This window comes from Sapajus apella, unplaced genomic scaffold, assembly GCF_009761245.1.
Source record: "Sapajus apella isolate SASKATOON/1434 unplaced genomic scaffold, GSC_monkey_1.0 scaffold2, whole genome shotgun sequence".
In the NCBI taxonomy this organism is placed as follows: Eukaryota; Metazoa; Chordata; class Mammalia; order Primates; family Cebidae; genus Sapajus; species Sapajus apella.
Genome location: NW_022436942.1, coordinates 59,468,118 through 59,489,580, shown reverse-complemented (window position 1 = coordinate 59,489,580; position 21,463 = coordinate 59,468,118). Strand labels below are relative to the sequence as shown.

At 39.3% G+C, this 21,463-nt stretch overlaps 1 protein-coding gene and 1 pseudogene across 9 annotated transcripts in view; both read right to left on the bottom strand.

Annotated features, from left to right (window-relative positions):
- ANO4 (anoctamin 4) overlaps positions 1-21,463 on the bottom strand; it is a 398,033-nt gene that overhangs the window by 41,517 nt on the left and 335,053 nt on the right. For all 8 annotated transcript variants that reach the window (XM_032298965.1, XM_032298973.1, XM_032298986.1 and 5 more), the window contains 3 exons: positions 9,488-9,570; positions 5,065-5,205; positions 2,089-2,253 (listed from right to left, as the gene is read on the bottom strand). In XM_032298965.1, the coding sequence (XP_032154856.1) occupies positions 2,089-2,253; positions 5,065-5,205; positions 9,488-9,570 (389 nt within the window). The remainder of the gene's footprint in view (positions 1-2,088; positions 2,254-5,064; positions 5,206-9,487; positions 9,571-21,463) is intronic.
- Positions 17,404-20,935, bottom strand: LOC116565450 (annotated as a pseudogene). Its single transcript, XR_004275448.1, has 2 exons — positions 20,345-20,935; positions 17,404-19,089 (listed from the first exon to the last, which is right to left on the bottom strand). The product of XR_004275448.1 is annotated as a sorting nexin-5-like (transcript).

The following is a 21,463-nucleotide window of genomic DNA, read 5'->3' as shown; positions in this document are numbered from 1 at the left end:
TATTATTTATGGTACAAACTTTTAAGGTCAGCTTTTTTTTCTTTTTTTTTGTTTTGAGACCGGTCCTTGCTCTGTTACCCAGGCTAGGGTTGAGTGGTGCAATCATGACTTACTGCAGCCATAAACTCTGAGGCTTAAGTGATCATCCCATCTCAGCCTCCCAAGTACCTAGGAATACAGGTGTGTCACCTGGCTCATTTTTTTTTTTTTAGACATAGGAGGCTGGGATTACAGGCATGAGCCACAGTGCCTCGCCATATTTTTATGTATAGGTTGACTTCAACAGCTGACTGTGTCAGGCACTACCTTTTGTTCTAAAAAAAAAAATAGCAACAACAATTTACAGAGCATCTACTATGTGCCAGGTTCTATTTCAGGCACTCAGGAATAACAACAGTGAAAAAAAAAAAACAAACAAAATAGGGAAAAGGTTCTACACTTATGGGCCTACATTCCAAAAGAAATGGCAGATAAACAAAATAAATAAGTAAAATATATAGCATATTAGGTGGTGATAAATGCTATGGAGAAAACGCAGGCAAGCAGATGGGAAATTGTCAGATAGCAGGAGTGGGCGGCAATGTAAAATAGAGTGACCAGGGAAGCATTTACTAGAGAAGTGACATTTGAACAAAGACTGGAAGGAGGGGAGGCAGTAAGCACCGCAGACCCTGTGGGAGTAAAAGGCTCCAGGCAGAGAGTGCAGCAAATAAAAAAGTCCTGGGATGAGCACACTGAAAGGACAAGTGTGGCTGGAGAAGGTGAATCATGGTGAGTAAGGGAAAAGGTGAGGTCAGAGATGTCACACAGGCCAGATGAGCAAGTGCCTGCGAGGCCACCGTGTAGGTGTGCAGTTTTACTCTGAGGGAGAGGACAGCCACGACACCGTGTGAACACAGGAGCCACGTGAATTGACTTACATGTAAGAAGCTCTCTCTGGCTTCCGTGTTGAGCCTAGATTGAAGGAAGCAATGTGGACGCTGGGAGACCAGCTAGGAAGCTGCTGTGATAATCTCCGTAAGAGACATTGCAGACTTGGGCCAGGGTGGGACCTCGGGACGCACAGAAAGTGATAAAATTCTGGATACATTTGGATAGCCAGAGAAATAGAGGAGTCTGGGAGAATGCCAAGACTTTTAGTTTGAGCAAGTAAGGAAGGCTGTGTGGAGGGAAGATGGGGAATTGGTTTGAAAGTGTTAGGTTGAGATGGTCATGTAGACAGTTTAACATATGAGTTTGAGGATTCAGGAAAGAAATCTGGGCTGAAATATGCTATCTAAAAATCCTGGAAGTCAACAAAAGCAGTATGTACCAGCTTGAGAGTTTCCTTCCAGGGTTATATCAAGGAATGCTTTGGGTTTTGTTTTTGTGTTTTTTTGAGAAAGGGTCTCCCTCTGTCACTCAGGCTGAGTGCATTGGCACTGTCACTTTCCTGAATCAAGCGATCAGGAAAGCCTTTACTTTCCTGAATCAAGTGATCTTCCTACCTCAGCACCCCCAAAGCAGCTGGGACTACAGGTGTGCACCACCATGACCAGCTAATTAATTTTTTTTTTTTTTTTTTTGTAGAGGCAAGGTCCGATTATGTTACCCAGGTTAGTCTTGAACTCCCGGGCTCAAGTGGTCCTCTGGCCTCAGCCTCCCAAAATGCTAGTATTGTAGGCATGACCCCTGTATCCAGCTAGGAATGCTTTGGATACTATCTTCCTATCACTGATAATCAAAAAGAAATGGGAACCAACATTGCAAAGCTGTGTCACAGGTTCTGAGTGCTCTAAATTTTTTCTCTAATTTACTTAAGGAGTATACGATATTATCTTGTTGGATAAATAAGGGAACTAATATTTAGAGAGGTTATGTGCTTTTTCCAATCTTACATGTAGAAAATCCTGGACTCTAGATTTGAATCAAGACTTTTAAGCCCCCAGAGCCAAGTGCATCTTCACTGCCAGGCACTTTGCTGCCAGGATATCAGTGCTATGTGAATGACCCATCTCTCTGAGGCCAGATCCCCTCAGCACAGAAGAAAACTATCACATGTAGCCCACACATTTTGATCCATTTGGCTAGCCACTGCAGCTCACTTACCACGTTCAGCAACATAATGATACAAAAGTTGATGCACACAGCCGTCCCTGTGGTTGCAACCTGAGAGTTATTCCTGATTAACGCCCACTTAAAGGCAGCGAAAGTGCTGACAGTCACCACTCGGTAAATGACAATCCCGAACACAGCAGCGATCACCACGCAGATCTGGCAGAAAGACAAGACACCCAGTGAACCCCTTGGTAAAATGTTACAGGAGGAAGATTCACATTCCTGGAACATCCTCTGATGGGAAAAAGAAGTAATGCCATGGCACTACTGCTCAAGAGACCTCAATCAAATGCATACTTTTAATTGTGGTTAGTACTTTCTCTTGTCTTTTTCTATTTTCTTTCTTATTAAAATAAAAGAACTACATTGCTTGAAAGTTGAGAATCTGCATAAGCTATGGGGTAACACTTTTTAATGCAGAATATACATCGAGCAGATGGACAAATACTCATATGGAAATCCTATCATATCACTCTTGTGTTTAACCTTGTTTACTGGTTTCTTATTATTATAGGATAAAAGGAAAACCCTTATGTGGCCTGCAAGACACTCTCTAGCCTTTTTGGTCTCCATTCCTCGTTCCTTCTGGAGCCCCCACAGCTTCTCTCATTACATCAAATGGGCTAAGCACCCTTGATCATCAAGATTATTTCCTTTGCCTATAATGCCTACCCACCCAATCTCTTGCCAAACACACATACATGTGTGAGCACACGCGTGCGCACACACACACACACACACACAGCCTAGTTAACACCTACTCATCTTTCTTCACTTCTCAGCTCAAACACCACTTCATAATAAAAGCTTTTCATGACTCCCAGACTATTTGTTGTTGGTGTTGTCATACAGTACCCATAACATATAGATACATCTTTTTTCACGACACTACTTATAATTTCTAACAATCTGACTATTCTGTCTCTCCTACTAGAAAGTAAGCTCCATGAGGACAGGGAAGGAGTCTGTTTGGCTCACATGGTTTCGACAACACCTTAGCATAATTACACATGCACAGTAAGTGCTCAGTTATTTGTATTTGAGTGAACCAACTATGTGATAGGTACATATCTTGTTAATCTGATAGTCACACAGACTGAAGCATCTTTCCCTGAAGATTTCAAGGCATTTGAGAACAATACAGCATATATTCTGTCTCTATGAAATACAGTTGTCCCTCAGTATCACCATGAGGGATTGGTCCAGAACCATCCCCCAATACCATTATACCAAAATCCATAGATGTTCAAGTCCCCTCTTTAGAACAGTATAGTGTTTGCATGTAACCTGTACACAACCTCTCATATACTTGAAATCATCTCTAGATTACTTATAATACCTGATACAATGTAAATGTTACATAAATAGTCATACAGTATTGTTTAGGAAATAATGACATGCAGCTGTACATGTTCAGTACAGTCACAACTGTCCTTTTATTTAAAAAATAATTTCCATCTATGGTTGGTTGAATTCATAGATGCAGAACCCACAAACACATAGGGCCAACTTTAATGCAAATCTGAGACTCCAAAACGTTTTGTGACTTTCATTAGATGACTCACCTAATATTAATATGTCCTAGAGACCTTAACCCACTTAATTATCAAAGGCTAGACCTTGAAGCCAGGCCTCAGGAAGGCCTCTGCTGATTTAGAGATTCCTTTCTTCACAAAAGCATTCCTCTGTTTTGCACAAAATTTATTTTCTGCTTACTTTTAAGGGAGATATGCTTTAAAGGCTCAAGTACAAGTCCTAGCTTAGACTGGTCAAAATAATAATAAAATAAACAAAAACCTGTCCAGATCTTAATGGTAGTGCTGTTGATCAGGAGACAGGTAAAAACTTTGCTGAAATCCAGACAAGGATGGCAATGAGGTAGGAAGGACAGCGGGCTGGATTCAAAATCAGAGGACAGATCAGAGCCCTAGCTCAGCTATCACCCAGCAGCCTGACCTTGGAAAAACTTGTCCTCTCCATAGCTCCAACCTTCTGTGTTCCAGGTTCCCCATCCATGTAACAGGAAAAGCTTAATCAATGACTATGGGTCTTTATAAGAAACAAGACAATAAATATGAATATGTACATAGAAGGCAAATCATGACACAATTGCTTACAAAGCAGTATCTGTAGACAGGCATGGATTTGAATCTCGGTCTGAGCCAAGGATTCTGGGTAAGCTGCCCAGCCTTCATCTCCCCAGTTTCTGCCCTAGTGAAAGAGAGCAGACTGTCTGGATTTGCTACAGTCTTATCCTTCCTACTCTAACAGTCTAGGCATATATTTATATACTGATCATTTGAGAAAAAGGAAAGGAGAATTTCAGAAAAATCTGCATATGTTTTGTTTGGTAATCACAGTGTTAATGCTAAGACTGCTTTTTAGGAAAAGCTAACAACTCAGGTCTGTTTTTCAAACTGACATGATCATTAGTGAGTCAGGAAATTAATTTTAGAAGATTAATCTGTCATTAAAAATAGACTATAATAAAACAAAATCAGAGCTTATTGCATGTTATAAAGGTGAGCATTGTTTTACTTAAATTGCATTATACATATATTTGCTTGGCATAGTCGGGGTTGTGACAGAGAATGTATTTCTGACTGTATGGGCATGGTAAAGAGTTTGAAAAACCCTGCTGTGCACTCTGTCTCACACTTTTGGCTCCTTTCAGCATCACATAGTACAATACGGCAAGAGGAAATAATGTCAGATTAGAGGGTCTCAGCTCTTAGCTACCTACTGGCTGACCTTGGGCAAGCCCCATAACCTTTTGGAGTCTCAGTTGTTCCATCTGTAATATGGGGATAGCAATACCATCTCTGACCACCAAACGGAGTTACTGTGAGGAATAAATAACATAAAGTGCAAAGATATTTTGTAGAACTCTGCAAATGCCCAATATGATTACTGTTATTGTGCTATAGGTTTGTACTTCATGAAAAATATTTTTCTAAAGTTTCAAACCATAAAGAATATTCCAGATGCAGAAACGATAAGTCTGCTGCATTTATCTGTAAATGCTTGATAAGGTTCTGGTTTTCCAGAAATGGGATTCATCCGTTCTTTCTTGGAATACTTGGCTTCAAACTGGGGTCGTATTTCTTCCTAAAGGACAAGCAGACACATTTTAATGAGCTAAAGATGTGCTCACAAAATAAGAAAAGAAATATCATGTTACCCCACCATAAAACAGAGTCCACAGCTGCCACACTAATTAGTCGACCAATGAGGTGGACTTGGGTGCCCAGGCTTAAATGTTTGAAAATTGGCCACTTGAAGAAAATCTAAGAATGAAGATCAAGATCTACTATTATCAAATGCAAAGAAATTTGGACTAATAGTTACATTTCTCTGTTATCTTATAAAACTATGCTTGAATTTAAAAAAAAAAAAAAAACCCTGAGACCAGTATTTTAAAAGGGACAAGCTGTCCTGTCCTAATGGTTTGGAACAACTAATAAGCTTTTACTTTTATTACCAGAGAGTGATAAGGGACACCAGGACAAAGAAGTCTTCTCTACAGGAAAATATTCAAAATCTATTTTGTAAGTTATAAAGACAATATAATTCTTAGTTTTCTCCTGCAATTATTTTTTGCATTTTTAGATTCAGTTCACTAAAAACATGGTGAATCTACTTTTTAATAAGCTCATATAGGAGTCATTCATCTTTAACCAATAGACTTTAAGTATATTTTTAATTCTTAATTGAAAACAAGGTAAGCACCTTTCAAAACCAGCTAAAAGCAAGGTTCCTCCAATTCTAAATCAAACTGAGATTTTATTTCATTTAGCTGAGCCTCATCTGAATGTGAAAAGCTTCTGACTAAAAAGCAATTATGGGATTAGGAAAAGGCAATCAGCAAAAGGGTACACTGATGTGGTTCCTGTTAATTAAGCATACATTATGTTTGAGAGTTTCGGGAGAAGATGGCAAATGAGCAGAAACTCTGCTGAAATGGAGATTGAGTTAATCCAGGCAGAAATGGTCAAGACTTGGATGAAGGTAATGACAGAAAGCAAGGAACGAGCCGACAGAAGAGAGGTCACGGGGAGTGAGCCCAGTTTGGTAGCAGCCTGCCCATGTAGCATGAAGGGTGGCCTTCACATGGCTCAGCCTGTCTCCTGCTACAAAATTAGCTCAAGCCTGGACTTCCCTCAGAAGGTCATGGGGAAGATCAGCAGGAGATACATTAGAAGCAGGCTCTGCCTTTCGTTTATTTTAGGCAGTTACACTTGAGGAGATAAATATAGCAGACCCAGAATCTTCTGCTTCTTTGGGAAACTTTCAATTTATTAAACTGTCATCAAGAGCCCTTGAGCTAGTCATCCAGAAACTAAGGCCAATCATGGAGACAGGTCTGTGTTCCTGGGTGTATCATTACATTTTCATACTGCTATGAAGAAATACCCAAGACTGGGTAAGTTATAAAGAAAAAGAGGGGTAATGGACTCACAGTTCCACATGGCTGGAAAGGCCTCACAGTCATGGTAGAAGGCAAAGAAGGAGCAAGGACACATCTTACATGGTGGCAGGCAAGACAGAGCATGTGCAGGGGATGTCCCCTTTATAAAACCATCAGATCTATGAGACTTACTCACTATCATGAGAACAGCACAGGAAAAACCCACTCCCATGATTCAATTACCTCCCACCAGGTCCATCCCCAACACATGTGGATTATGGGAGCTACAATTCAAGTTGAGATTTGGGTGGGGACACAGCCAAACCTTATCACTGGGTGTTATAGGCCAAATTGTGTCCTGGTTCCCCCAAATTCAACTGCTGAAGTCCTAACCCCCACTATCAAATGTGACCATATGTAGAAACAGATTTTTTATACAGATAATTAAGTTCAAATGAGGTCATTACAGTGGACCCTACTCTAATATGACTGGTGTCCTTATAAGAAGAGGAATTTTGGACACAGAGACACCTAGGGGGAAGACGATGTGAAGACACAGGGAGAAGATGGCCATCTATAAGACAAGAAGAGAGGCCTAGAACACATCTTTCCCTGATGGTTCTCAGAAAGAACCAACCCTGCTGACACCTTGTCTTGGACTTCTAGCCTCCAGAACTGTGGAGCATGTAGATTTCTATTATTGAAGCCACCCAGTCTGTGGTACTTTATTATTATTATTATTATTATTATTATTACTTTATTAGCACTGACAAACTAATGTGTGAGTTTGCCCCAGAAGGTCTGCAGCAAGTCTGGGTATTTCTGCACAATAAGGTGGAAACCACGGGCTAGAAGTGAGGCATTTCCACAAGGAATCCCAAGCTGGGAGTGGCTACATATGCAGGCTTCTGTACAAAGGTATGCAGAGTGGCAGTACAATTCAGCACTCTACGCTTTTTATCAGGGGCTGGGAAGACAGAAGGCTCCAGACTTATAAGGGATACATACTTTTTCCTGAAGGGTGTCCACATCATGGGCCCACCACAAATACCAACAGTCATTGTAGATTGATTTGGTCTAAGTTACTCAAATAGGGACAGAAGGGAAAATTTAGTCCCACTTCTTTTCATTAGAGATTTTTAAAGTCCAAAGGTGAAATAAATTGCCCAAGGTGACTACCAGGAAATAACATTTTCCATCCCACTGGAAATTGTTCCCATAAACACATGTAACCAGAAACAGTGGAATGGTGCACATAAAAGAAAGTTCTGAATACAGACTGGCTGCTACCAATAGATGCCATAGTCATCTGGGAAGCTTCTTCAAACCTAGGTGTATGTGTGTGTATCTAGGTTCTAGGTATACATATATACATACACACACACATACCTAGAACCTATGTAAAAGAAATATATATACACACACATGTGTGCGTATACATATATATATATATATATGCATACGCATATATCTTATATATACATATATTTGTTTATTTATTTATTTGAGGCAGAGTCTCACTCTGCCATTCAGGCTGAAGTGCAGTGGTGCAATCTCGGCTCACTGCAACCCCCACCTTCTGAGCTCAAGTGATTCTCGTGCCTCAGCCTCCCAAGTAGCTGGGATCACAGGTGCATGCCACCACACTCAGCTAATTTTTGTGTTTTTAGTAGCAATGAGGTTTCACCATGTTGGCCAGGCTGATCTCGAACGCCTGGCCTGAAGTGGTACCCCGCCCCCCACCTTGGCCTCCCAAAATGCTGGGATTACAGGCATGAGCCACCATGCCTGGCCTGGAGAATATTTATAAAAACATGAGAGAAAGCCTTATCAGGAGAAGAAGGATTGTTGAAAACCCCAGTATCATTTATCAAAACCTCCTGTTACATGTAAAAACCAAACCAAACCAAACCAAAAAACTACCCAAACATATTCATGGGATAAGGGGAACAGGCAGCCATTCAGGAGGCATAGTTTGAAGGAAATGAACAAAAAAACCCACCTCTCAGAATTACTTCCCCCCCGCCCCCAAGCCTACCACAAGGCTAAAAGTTCTCATTGTTCATATTTCTAAAAGATTCCTCTTGATATATAAAAATATATACATGTGTTCCCTCCAAGGAAAACACATGGTAATACCCATGATCACATTGTACATATATGAGTAGTCTATCTGATTTACTGGCACAGCAAGGCTCTGAGGAAATGAGACTCAGGAGGGGTAAGAGATAGTGAATGAGTAAGAGGAAAGGGGAGCTGAGGCCTGGACCAACTGTCAAGGGAAGCAGGGTCTAAGGGGAGAATGTGGTGACCACACCCAGTGCAAGTACTTGAGACTTCCGACAGGAATGGGGCAAGAATAGAGAATCAGAACCAGACAGGTCAGGAGAGGCACAATGGACTGGCCTAGCAGATGCTCAGGGAGAGTGATGGGACTGAGTCTGCCCCTCCTTGGCAGTTTTGTCTAGAGCCGGCCCTCCATTTAGCCATATCTCTCCAAGGTGGCCAATTCAAAGTGGATTCTCTTCAGCATCGAACACCTGATGTCATACTTCAGAGCCTGTGCACACCTGGGCACTGTCCTGGGCACTGGTCACAGACACATTGCCTTGGGATAATGCTCTTGAAGGGATTGCTTACAGATACCTGGAGATGTAAAATGAATGCTCTTTTTCTGCTGAAGTTAAAAAAAAAAGATTATTTTTAAGAAAATGAAGAAAAAAAAAAGACACCACCAATTCTTCTGGTGCTTCTACCTACAAGTGAAATTCTTAATCAAGGGATTTTATTCCACTAAGGAATCAAAAATTTAAAATAAAATTTGTCAGTCCCTTTTTATTCTGCTTGAAATTTTCTGAAAAGAAAATTGAAAATGCTTTATGAGCCCACCTGACTTCACAGAACAGAGAGTGATGATTCAAGGAGATCATGTGGTTCTGGGTGATTTGCTTTTTAAAAAATTCTGAGATAAATGATACGAACCTCCTCTTCTTCCCAGTCTATCAAATCCCAGTCATAAGCAATTACTGCTCGCCGTCTTTTCCAAAACTCCAGGAAAACTGTTGCTGGAACAAGCAGAGAAAGACAAAGACATTTTCGAATAAAAGTAAAACAAAGCTCTTAACTGTGTCACTGAATAACAAAGCCATTGCCAAAAATGGCAGTTGCTAGTGTAAGCAACCTTGAACAACAGAATTTCCAGCTAAACTTCATTTTATAAGGACTATTTTCTGAGAATTGCTAAGCTTGTGTCAGACATAATGAAAAATGAGAAATTTTACTTAGAATTAAATTAAGCTGATTTACAAGTTGAGGCAGAACAGACTTATTATAAAGACAAATTCTTACATTCTGGGATGTCAGGATTCATTCAAAAATATGTTACTGCCATATTTCTCATTGATACAGCTTTTATTTTAATTTTACTTTTTCTATTGCCTAAACATGGGTAAGCAAGCACTTATTTTTTAAACTGAGAGGCAGATAGGAGCAGAAAAGCCAAAATAAAACTTAGCAGTTCACAAGTATTTGGTAGTGATTTCCTAACCCTTCAAATCTTCCTCACAGCAAATACCTATGTAAAATATATTTTTCTGTTTTACTGGAAGGAGTCCTGTTCTCTTTTCTCTAAACCATCTCTTTGTTGCCACAGTAAGGGTAAAAGTGGGTAAGTCTATTAAGAACTTTCTCCAGTAAGTGTGAGGTGGCTGGCCTCCCCATGTAGAGAAATCTGGGAGTATCTTCATTCAGCCAAGGTAATTTTCTACTTAATTCAATGAAAGAATACTAACTTAAATGAATTATTAAGCACTATGCAATAAAAGAGAGAGAGAAAAAATAAGACACACTCCTGCTGAAGGCACAATGCAAGTGCAGGGGCACACTCACTCACACTTACACTCACACTCACTCTGAGAATGACTATAGGGATATAACAGACATACACTAGGAGAGAGAATGGGTGTTTCTTTCTCTTTTGGGCCTTGTTGTGCAGTTAAGCCTTACAGAAGGTAAAGATAAATTATATATTAGGAATCTACTTCATGAAGGAAAGTAAATATGCAAATGCCTATCTCAAAAAAATATAATTACTTTCTTCTTTTCTATTCTCCCTTGTTCTCACATTACCTCCTCCTTAGTAGTATTCAGACACTGGAGACATATTCTTAAAATAAGTAACTAGAAAGACAGTATAGAGTGATAGATAAGAATCCTCTGGCATGTGTCCTAGACAGTCCTAAATTTGAAATCCAGATCAGATACAAGCTGTGCTACTGTTGGCAAATCAATTAACTTCTCTAAGCCTTAGTTTCCTGATAAGCAAAAGAGGGAGGGTAGAACAGGTCCACAATCCCTTATCTGCAACCCAAAATTCAAAATGCTTTAAAAATTTTAAGTGTTTTCCCCCCAAGTTTGCCACAAACTCATCTGGTGGTAAGTCCTAACCTGGACTGATGTATGACTACATATAACCTCTATTTATTCCTCGTAGTGAGACTTTTCACGTATTAAAAGCGGCCATACTAATGTATTTGAGTATGGAGTCCTTCCCCAGGCCTCCTGGGACATTTAATAATATATAGCTTATTTAGTGCCTTTCTAAAATCTGAAAAATTCTGAGTAGTTACAGTTGTTAAGGAAGATACACCTAAAATAATAAAATAATAATTTATTCTGGAAGACAGAAATTAAAACAAATATATGTATTTATTTGTGTCAATACTGAGCAGCCATTTTCTACTGGAGTCCTTCCAGTGAGTCTTGCTGCCTCAGGGATCCCCAGGATCATTCCCAGGTTTGATTTACTAGGAAGATTCACAAGACACAGAATACAGTTGTACTGATGTCTAAGATTTATTACAAGGAAATGCTATAAAGCAAAATCTGCAAAGGGAAAAGCTGCATGGAGCAAAGTCTGGAGGAAACAGGCACAAGCTTCCAAGAGTCGTCTCCCAGTGAAGTCACACAGGATGTACTTAATCCCTCTACAACGAGCTGTGACAATACATATGAAATGCTGTTTGACTTGAAAGCTCGTTAGAAACTTAGTGCCCAGGGTTTTTATTGGGGGCGGGTCACATAGGCACCTGCTGCCTAGCACATACTAAAATTCCAGAGTCCCAGGAAGAAAACAAATTGTATTGTTTGCACATGTAGTTGATGCATCATGAGTTACTCTTAGCAGTCAGCGTAATGAAAGCTGTCTTTAAAGCCAAGTTTCCAGACACCAGCCAAGGGCCACACTTGCAAGCAAGCCTTTCTAAAGCAGGCCTGCTATGTTAACTCTCTCCTCACGCTTGCCCTCTGCCTCACCAAACTGTCTTTGCACAGAGTATTTCCTTTATCAGGTCCTCTAGTCCCTCAAGCAAATGCCACTTTATAAAGACTTTCCCTTCTTGGTCTCTAGAGTCTCCCTGTCCTTGAAGAGAAAATGGCCCAGTCCCTGAATATATGGCTATTTTCCATAAGATTCAGGAAGGTACCACCTGGGAACAGAGACACTTGATGGGGGACCATTCTGGGACAGTCTCAGGCCACAGGATCACATCTAGTCTGTTTTACTGGCAGCTGCTGCTCTCACTAAGCCCTATCAACCCTCTATGGTTCTCATCTAAGGGAACTGACTTCTAAGATGATCTGGTGGCCGTCACAATTATTTCATCACCCTTCTTGAGGATTCCTGCTGAATCCTGCCTGGAGGACACAGAGGCTCTAACCTTTAATTCCCTGTGTTCTGGAGACTGGGAAATCCAAGATCAAGGCACCAGCAGATTTGGTGTCTTGTGAGGGTCGCTCTCTGGTTCATAGATGTCACCTGCCAGCTGTTCCCTTTCATGGTGGGAGAGGTCGCTAGCTCTCTGGGGGTGTCTTTTATAAGTACAATAACCTAACCATGAGGGTTCTGCTCTCATGACCTAATCACCTCCCAGAGGCTCCCTAACTAATACCTTCACCTTAGAGAATAGAATTTCAACATATGAATTTGGGGGGACATAAATATTCACACTATAATCTTCCCTTCTTTGGTTAATAATCCTCTTCTTTCTTCCATTATAGTACTCAAAAGGATGAGAAGAAGAAATTACAAATGCCATTCTCTTGTCAGTGTTTTTGTGTGAAATGCCCATTCATTTGAGTAAGAAGAATCTGCTTCTATCTGTACTTATGAAATGTAATCAAACCAAGACACATTGTCTGTTTTCAAGGCAAAGTTATAATCCCTCATCATGCCATAGTTTAAACTCCCTCCTCTGAATACTTACAGCCTTGGGAGCCCCCAGCACTTTCAGTGTGCCTAGTTATACACTGTCTTATGTCATGAGCTCACACTTTCTTATCTCCTTCAAAGCTGGTTTATGCTATACATATTTTTGTTATATATGTATCTTTCTCTGATACTACCTAGCACTATGATAAGTTTGATTAAAAAGTGTATTTCTTTTATGGCTTTATTCTCAAAAGATGAAATTCCTAAGGGTTTTGTCAAGTTTTTTTTTTTTTTTCTTTTGGTACATGGAATTCTTTCCACAAGAATTTTTTCAGCTAAAACATCATCACACTTAACATTACTGCTGGCATTTTGAACTCCTTAGATTCCAATCTATCTTTTTATGTCACTAATGATTTCTCTAAATCCAGATCTAACCAGGTGTCCTGGGAATCAGTGGAGTCACATCACCTCTAGAATAAAATCTGTTACCAGCTCAGGCTACAAAGCTCATAATCTCAACTCTCTCTGCCCTGACTTGAATCCCAGACTCCAGGCTAAATCACTAACAGTTTCACACATGAGCTGTTTTATACTATCTCAGTTTTGCCCACACTATTTCCTTAGCTAGTAATGTTTTTCTCTATTTGGGTCCATCTGGTCAACTCCCGCCCTCATTTTCAGATTTAGCCCTGTGTGTTCTGTAACTACGCCGCTTGAATCATCCCTGTGCACCCAGGCTGAGCTGTGCACACAACTCTAGGTCAGCACTAATCACAGCATTCAGCGCTGTAAAAATAAAACCAATAAAAACCCAAACCTTGATCATATCTACTACTAGTTTGCAGACTTCCTGAGAACAGGCCTGTATCTTAGTTGTCTTTTTACCTTCAGAGTCTAGCACAGCAACTGGTACACAGAGGCTCAGTAAATACACAAATGAAATGCTGTCCTGGGAATGAAAGCAAATGTGGAAAATTACTCTTAATTTTCTAAATATTTTCATATGCTTATAAAAAATTAAGATATGAATTTGAAGAATATGCAGCTATATTTTTTGAATGCTTTACACACCATGGCATATTAAAAATTTAATAATAATGTCAAAGTTTGAAGCTTATTATGCTTCTCTTTTGTCTTGCAATAGAAGCGTGATTCTGTTCTAACTACCACATCCATTATTTGTACGGACCCTGTGGCAGAGACTACTAACTGTCCTCTAACATTCTTTCTTTCCTCCACCATAAAATGATTGTTGCTGAGAATGTGGCTGCTTATATACACTGCATTTCCCAGATACCCTTGCAGTTAGATGTGGCCAAAGGACAGTTCTCAGCAGTGGAACGTGAGGACAGGTGATATGATGTGTAGTACTTGCCTGCTGACTTCTTAAAACATCATGAGGTGCTTTTTCCATAACCACTTTCCCTTTCTGGATGGGTAGAACCCAGGTGACCCAGTGAGACCATGAAAGTGATGACAAGGTCTGGGGGTATGGCAAACAGCTCTTTTGTAGAAACATGAGTCCCTGAGTGACCATGTGGAGCAGAGTTATCTGCCAGCCTGGAATACTCACTTCATGCTTTTATATATGATAGAAATTAATTTCTGTGTTTTTTAAAGCCACTGAATTATGTTAGGCCTTTGTGCTACAGTGATCTAACCTTATCTTAATGAACACAGACACTTACCTTAATGGAGATGAAGTCACCTAGTCACTGAGACATTGCATTGAAGGCATGATGATGAAAGAACTTGTCTACCATTTTCCTCACAGATCTTAGAAAAGGGCACTCTCAAGCCACAGCATCTGACACTCTATTAATTGTATTTACAAGACAGAGTTTTGCAGGCTTTTTCCACTCCGTTTTCTACCGTCACCTTCACCATGTATCTACCTACCCACAAATTAAAATAAAAATAAAAAACCTATCCACAAATAAAGTTCACCTGAGGTGTTAACACCAATCCCAAATAGTAATCTTCTCACAATGTTAGTCGACATATTAGGAAAATCTGAGCATTCCACTCTCTAAGTAAAGGCAGGATTAGGGGTAGTGTTCAAGTAGGTTAGAGTTCAGATACTGGGACACTCTTGGGCTCAGAATCACAGAATGTTGAGAAGATTGTCTCATGAGGCCCAACATGGACACAAAAGGGATAGGACTGAATGTTCTTCAGGCTATCATTGTTCTATTATTTTTTTAAATAGAACAATTATTATCAGTTTCAAATAAATTTGTGGCAGGATGCTATGCATTTACCAAAATGATTTCTTATGCTCCTAGGCATTGTTAGATTATATTTTTTCAGCCTTTATTTCAGATGTGTCCACAAACCAAGTTTAGGCTAATGGAAAGTAAGTAGAAGTGATATAGGTCATTTTTGGACAAAGAGTTAAGAAGTAGGTTTATCTTCCCTATGTTCACTTTATACTTTGGCTGAATGAATAAAGAGAACGCTGAAGATCCAGAAGGGAATGCAGCCACAAGATGGAAGGAACTCATCCACCCATATGAATGATCATAAGGAAAATCACCTGCCAACCAGGAACATCTGATTGGGCTCTATCAAACACTAGGTTGTGATGTTTGTGTATCACAGCATCTAACTCTACTCATTCTAACTAATATAGGGTTTTCTTCTGGGAAAATATTCTGCAAACAGGGAGAAAAAAACACTGATTTACTACCATCATCATGTTACTAAGGCATTTAGACAGACATACAGTAAAAACTCCCTTTTCAGATGCATATTTTAGGTTCCAAGGAATAATAGGGTTAAAAGAAAGGGTTAAAATGCTGTACCTTTTCTTAATTTATTTTTTTAATATCTAATTTTTGTGTGTATATAGGTGTATATATGTATGGGGTACATGAGATGTTTTGCTACAGCATGAAATGCAGTATAATCATGTCATGGAAAATTGGGTATCCATCCCCTCAAGCAATTATCCTTTGTGTTACAAACAATCCAATTATATTACTTTAGTTATTTAAAAATGTACAATTAAATTATTGACTATAGTCCCCATGTTGTGCTATAAAGCACTGGGTCTCATTCATTCTTTCTGTTTCTTTTCATACTCATTAACCATCTCACCTCCCCTTTGCCCTTTCACCCCCACCCCACTGTCCTTCCCAGTCTCTGGTAACCATCTTTCTATTCACTATCCTTATGAGTTCAATTGTTTTCACTTTTGGATCTTGAAAATGAGTGAGGATAACATGTGAAGTTTCTCTCTCTGTGCCTGGTTTATGTCACTTAACATAATGACTTCTAGTTCCATCCATGTTGTTGTAAATGACAGGAGCTCATTCTTTTTTTTTTTTTTTTTTTTAAGGCTGACTAGTACTTCACTGTGTATAAGTACCACATTTTCTTTATTCATATATCTGTTGATGAACACTTAGGTTGCTTCCAAACCTTGGCTATTGTGAACAGTGCTGCAGCAAGCATAGGAGTACAGATAACTCTTCAATGTATGGATTTCCTTTGTTTTGAATATGTACCTGACAATGAGATTGCTGGATCATATGGTAGCTCCATTTTTAGTTTTTTGAGGAATCTCAAAACTTTTCTTCATAGTGGTTGTACTAATTTATATCCCCACCAACAGTGTGCAAGTGTTCCCTCTTTTCCACATCCTTGCTAGAATTTCTTGTTGCCGGACTTTTGGATAAAAGCCATTTTAACTGGGGAAAGATGATATCTCACTGTAGTTTTAAGTTGCATTCCTATGATGAGCAATGGTATTGAGCACATTTTCATATGCCTGTTTGCCACATGTATATCTTCTTTTGAGAAATGTCTGTTAAAATGTTTGCCTATTTTTAAATTGTAATATTAGGTCTTTTTCCTACAAAGTAGTTTGAGCTTCTTATATATTCTGGTTATTAATGCCTTGTCAGATGGATAGTTTACAAGTACTTTCTCCCATTATGGGGTTCTTTGGGTTGCCTCTTCACTTTGTTGTTTCCTTTGATTTGATTGTTTCCTTTGCTGTGCAGAAGGTTTTTAACTTGATGTGATCCCACTCGTACATTTTTGCTTTGGTTGACTGTTCTTATAGGGTATTACTCAAGAAATCTCTGCCCAGTTCCGTGTCTTGAAGAGTTCCCCAATGCTTTCTTTTAGTAGTTTCATAGTTTGATGTCTTATACTCAAGTCTTTAATCCATTTTGATTTGAGTTTTTTGTATATAAGGAAAGATAAGGGTCTAGTTTCATTATTCTGCATATGGATATCCAGCTTTCCCAGCACCATATATTGAAGAAACTTTTTCCCAATGTATATTCTTGGCACCTTTGTAAAAAAATGAATTCACTCTAAGTGTGTGGATTTGTTTTTGGGTTCTCTATTCTATCCCATTGGTCTATGTGTCTGGTTTTTATGCTATTACTTGGCTGTTTTGGTTACTACAGATGAACAGGATAATTTGAGGTCAGGTAATGTGATTCTTCTAGTTTTGTTGTTTTTGCTCAGGATCACTTTGGCTATTCTGGGTCTTTTGTGATTCTATATAAATTTTAGGATTATTTTTTCTATTTCAGTGATGAGGTAATAGGTATTTTTATAAGGATTGAGTTGAATCTGTAGATAGCTTTGAGTAATGTGGGCATCTTAACAATATTGATTCTTCCAATATATGAACATAGGCTATTTTTCCATTTTTTGGTGTCCTCTTCAATTTTTTTTTTTTAGCAGTACGATTATTTTATTATATACTTTATAAAAACAAATGCCCAAAGACATACATTGTCCCTCCAACCCCACAGCCACTAGGGAGGGAGCTCATATCTTTCCTAATGTAGATCTGGCCATCTTATAAAGTAGACCACATTATTTGTTTCCATATATACCCATAGACACTTCTCTCCCTCAAATATTTCTATCTCAACTAATAAAAGGAGGTCCAAAGAGTATATAAAGGTAAATGAGATTTTCTTGCTGTTGTTATAGTACAAACACCATATAACTACCAGGGGAGTAACAGGGGGCAAAACAAAAATACAAACCCCACCTTCAGTGAAGAATGGAAGGTCTGTTACCTGCCTCAAGTAGCTGAATCACCTGCTGTAACTGGCACCTCCCTGACATTCATGGGTTTGTAGGGACGTGTGCCCGGTGATTGCTTCTACTTGCTTCCAGAGGGCACATGTCTCCTACACCCTTTCTTAGTAACTAAAGACAAACTACAGGAGAACTCAGTGTTTAGATCCTGCCCAGAGGTATTACATGCACAAGGAAAAACTAGTTATGTCCAAGTAGCAAGCAATAATATTTTTAAACCATTGTTAAATGATAACATTTGTAGAAATCAAAATATTTATTCACATAATTTTAAACTAAAGTTGAAGCTAATAAATCTTCCATGGTAGTGATTTAACTGCAAGTGATGTTTGGCCTCCTTTCATATTCATTTCTTCTCTTCAGAGTGAAGGCATATCAGTTATGCTTGAACAAGTCAATACAGCTCTGCAAAAGGGAGACACTGTTCCTGGCATGTTTTATTTCCAGTTCAGACATTTCAATTAAATTCTTTCTAAATGCTGCCACTCTCTTCCATTTGAATTTATCAGTCCTTCTTTTGCAGATTCAGAAAGCTGTTCAAATTTCTGGCAGCAGCCAACTTGACATCTTTGCTCTTTAACCAGGTCTTACCCAGAGCTTTGTTTGAGTTCTCACAGTCAATGAGGGCTTTGGTGCATCTGTATAAGAGAGCGTTGGCAGCTTCAAGGTTGAGCATGTAGTATCAGAGGAGCTCTGTTAGCATTAAATCTTCATCTGATGAGACTTGACCCTCTACTTTCCTAAGTTTTTCAAATAGCTCAGCAACCTTCGATAGGTAGTTTTTGATGACTGCGGGCTTTCTTAAAGCCAGGTTATGTAAGCAGGCTGCAGTGTGGATATGGTCATCAGCAACATTTTTATGAGATCTGGTCATTTTGTCAGCTTCCACACAAGAATCTTTGATCCTATTATGATAGTTAATAAGGAAGTTGTTCTCTTGCTCACAGAAGTCATCTAATTCCTTAACTCCAGCAAAAAGGACTTCATCAGCACTTTTCACCACACTTTTGAATAAGCCACCAAATATCTCTTTAGCATTTTTCCTCCTAACACTTAGATTCTGATCATATTCCAGGAAAACACGAAAGCTGCGACCTTTACTGAGAACAGGGTGAGAAGAAAGCTGCAGAGAAAAGACTTCATGGGAGGACACAGTCTTTGGAAAAACAGGGAGATACTCAGCTTCCAGTTCTTGTTTCATCTTGGCAAATTCTTCTTTGGTCATAGAACCTCCACCTTCTCCCTGTTTCTGCATCTTCTTTCGAGGACCATGGAAGTTGGGCTTCATAGGCCCAGGTGGAATCTGCAGCAGAGGCAGGAACTCATGAGCCTCTTGTCCCAGCAGCGATGTTTTCTAGTTGGTGCCTCATTCTACTCTTGCTGTTCCACAGGAGACAACCACTTCACTCCTGTGGAGCTATTTAAAAGTCAACTCCTGTCTTTTCTTAACCTTCCTTGTTTCTTCTGGCCACTTAAAAGGAGGTGTCTTCCCGAGAGTTGCATATTTACTTTGACAGCAATCATTTGTTCAGTTTATCCACTACAGACAATCATTCAGAGCACAACAGTGTCTATACTGCTTCAGTGCTGGCCTAAAACTAGTACAATCTTGGCCTAAAATGAATGCTAAACACCAACCATTAGCCATCAAGATTATAAAGTCTCCAATATTCCAAAGGAATTTGTTTCCTAATCCCAAAGGATAATCAAGGACCCTAATTTTGAATGAACAGAATGTATCTAAATATAAGCTTCAGTACTAATTTTGTTCAATTATTAAGAAATCACCATTTGGACAGATTCTTCAGTCTGCCTGGCAGGACAAAAATGCATGGAAATTTCCTTTAAAATCAGTGAAGTCTCTGTTCCTGCAGCCAAGAATTAACAATCAAGGGCTGAAAACTGCCTCCTTGAGCACTTTTTTGTTTTTGGTAGACAGAGTCTCACTCTGTCACCCAGGCTGGAGTGAAGTGGCGTGACCTCGGCTCACTGCAACCTCCACCTCCCAGGTTCAAGCGATTTTCATGTCTCAGCCTCCCCAGTAGCTGAGACTACAAGTATGTACCACCATGCCCAGCTAATTTTGTATACTTTTAGTACAGACAGGGTGTTGCCTAGGCAGGTCTTGAAATCCTGAGCCCAGGTGATCTACCCACCTTGGCCTCCCAAAGCACTAGGATTATAGGCATGGCCTCCTTCAACACTTTTGAGAAATCTTATCACATACTATTACCAATACTAATGTTTCCTAGAAATCAATTCTACTGACATTGGAAAGAACATACTAGAGAAAAACTAAACCTAAAGGTAGATAAGACTAAAGTCATTACACTGTTTACACCCCTTTAAAATGTGAATAATGTAAGCCTGTATGCATCACCTCAAAGCTGTAACACTATTCCTTCACATATTTTCCAACTGATCTACAGTTAGCACATACTCTAGTAGGTAGATGAAATCAAACTTTTTACAATCCATTATAAAAAGTGGATATAAGTCTTTTTAAACTAAATGAATAACAAGGCAGAAAGAACTAGCTTATTAGATTTTTTAAACACTCACAATAAGTCTAGCATAGTCTGTTCAATAAGAGTGTCATGTAGCCACACAAAGTCTTCATGTTGCCTTCTAACAGAAAACTCTGGACTCTGAAATGTGGGTAGTGTGGTCTTTGTGTGCACTGTAAATTTGACCTTATCTCTCTCACTGAGAACATTAGGTATGTTAATCTGAAGTAAGGGATCAACATTCAGGTGCAGAGGTACAGATCTCAGCTTGCTGCAGTCCTCCTCCTGCTGCTGCACTGGCTTGGGAACCACAGCCATGGCAATGTGTGACTGGAGCAGGGGCTGCCTGGCCTTGCTCTGCTCCACAAGGAGGCCTCTGACCACACAGCCACATCAGGGATGTGAAGCCAGACACTCTCCCATCAAGAGAGAAAGCCTCTTCAATTTCTTTCATCAGTGTTTTATAGGTTTCATTGCGGAGGTCTTTCCCTTCTTTCGTTAATTCCTAGTGATTTAATTTTATTTTTAGCTATTGTAAATGGGATTACTTTCTTGATTTCTTTTTCAGATTATTCATTGTTGGCATATAGAAATGCTACTGATTTTTGCATGTTGACTTTGTATATTGCAACTTTACGGAATTCATCAGCTCTAATAGATTTTTGGTGGAGTCTTTAGGTTTTTCCGGATAAAAAATCATAACATCTGTAAACAAGGATAATTTGATGTCTTCTTTTCCAGTTTGGGTGTCATTTATTTCTTTCTCATATCTGATTGCTCGAGCTAGGACTTCGAGTACTATGTTGAATAACAGTGGTGAAAGCGAACATCCTTGTTATGTTCCAGAGTTTAGAGGAAATGTTTTCACTTTTCCCCACTCAGTATGACACTGTTGGTCTGTCATATATGGCTTTTATTATGTTGAAGTATGCCTCTTCTATACCCAGTTTTTGGAGGATTTTTATCATAAAGAAATGTTAAACTTTATCATCAACTGAAATGTTCATGTGGCTTTTGTCATCAACTGAAATGATCATGTGGCTTTTGTCCTTCATTATGTTGATATGATGTATCACACTGATTGATTTACATATGTTGAACCACTCTTGCATCCCTGGGATAAATCCCAAGAAATATAGGACTATGTGAAAAGACCAAATCTACGTTCAA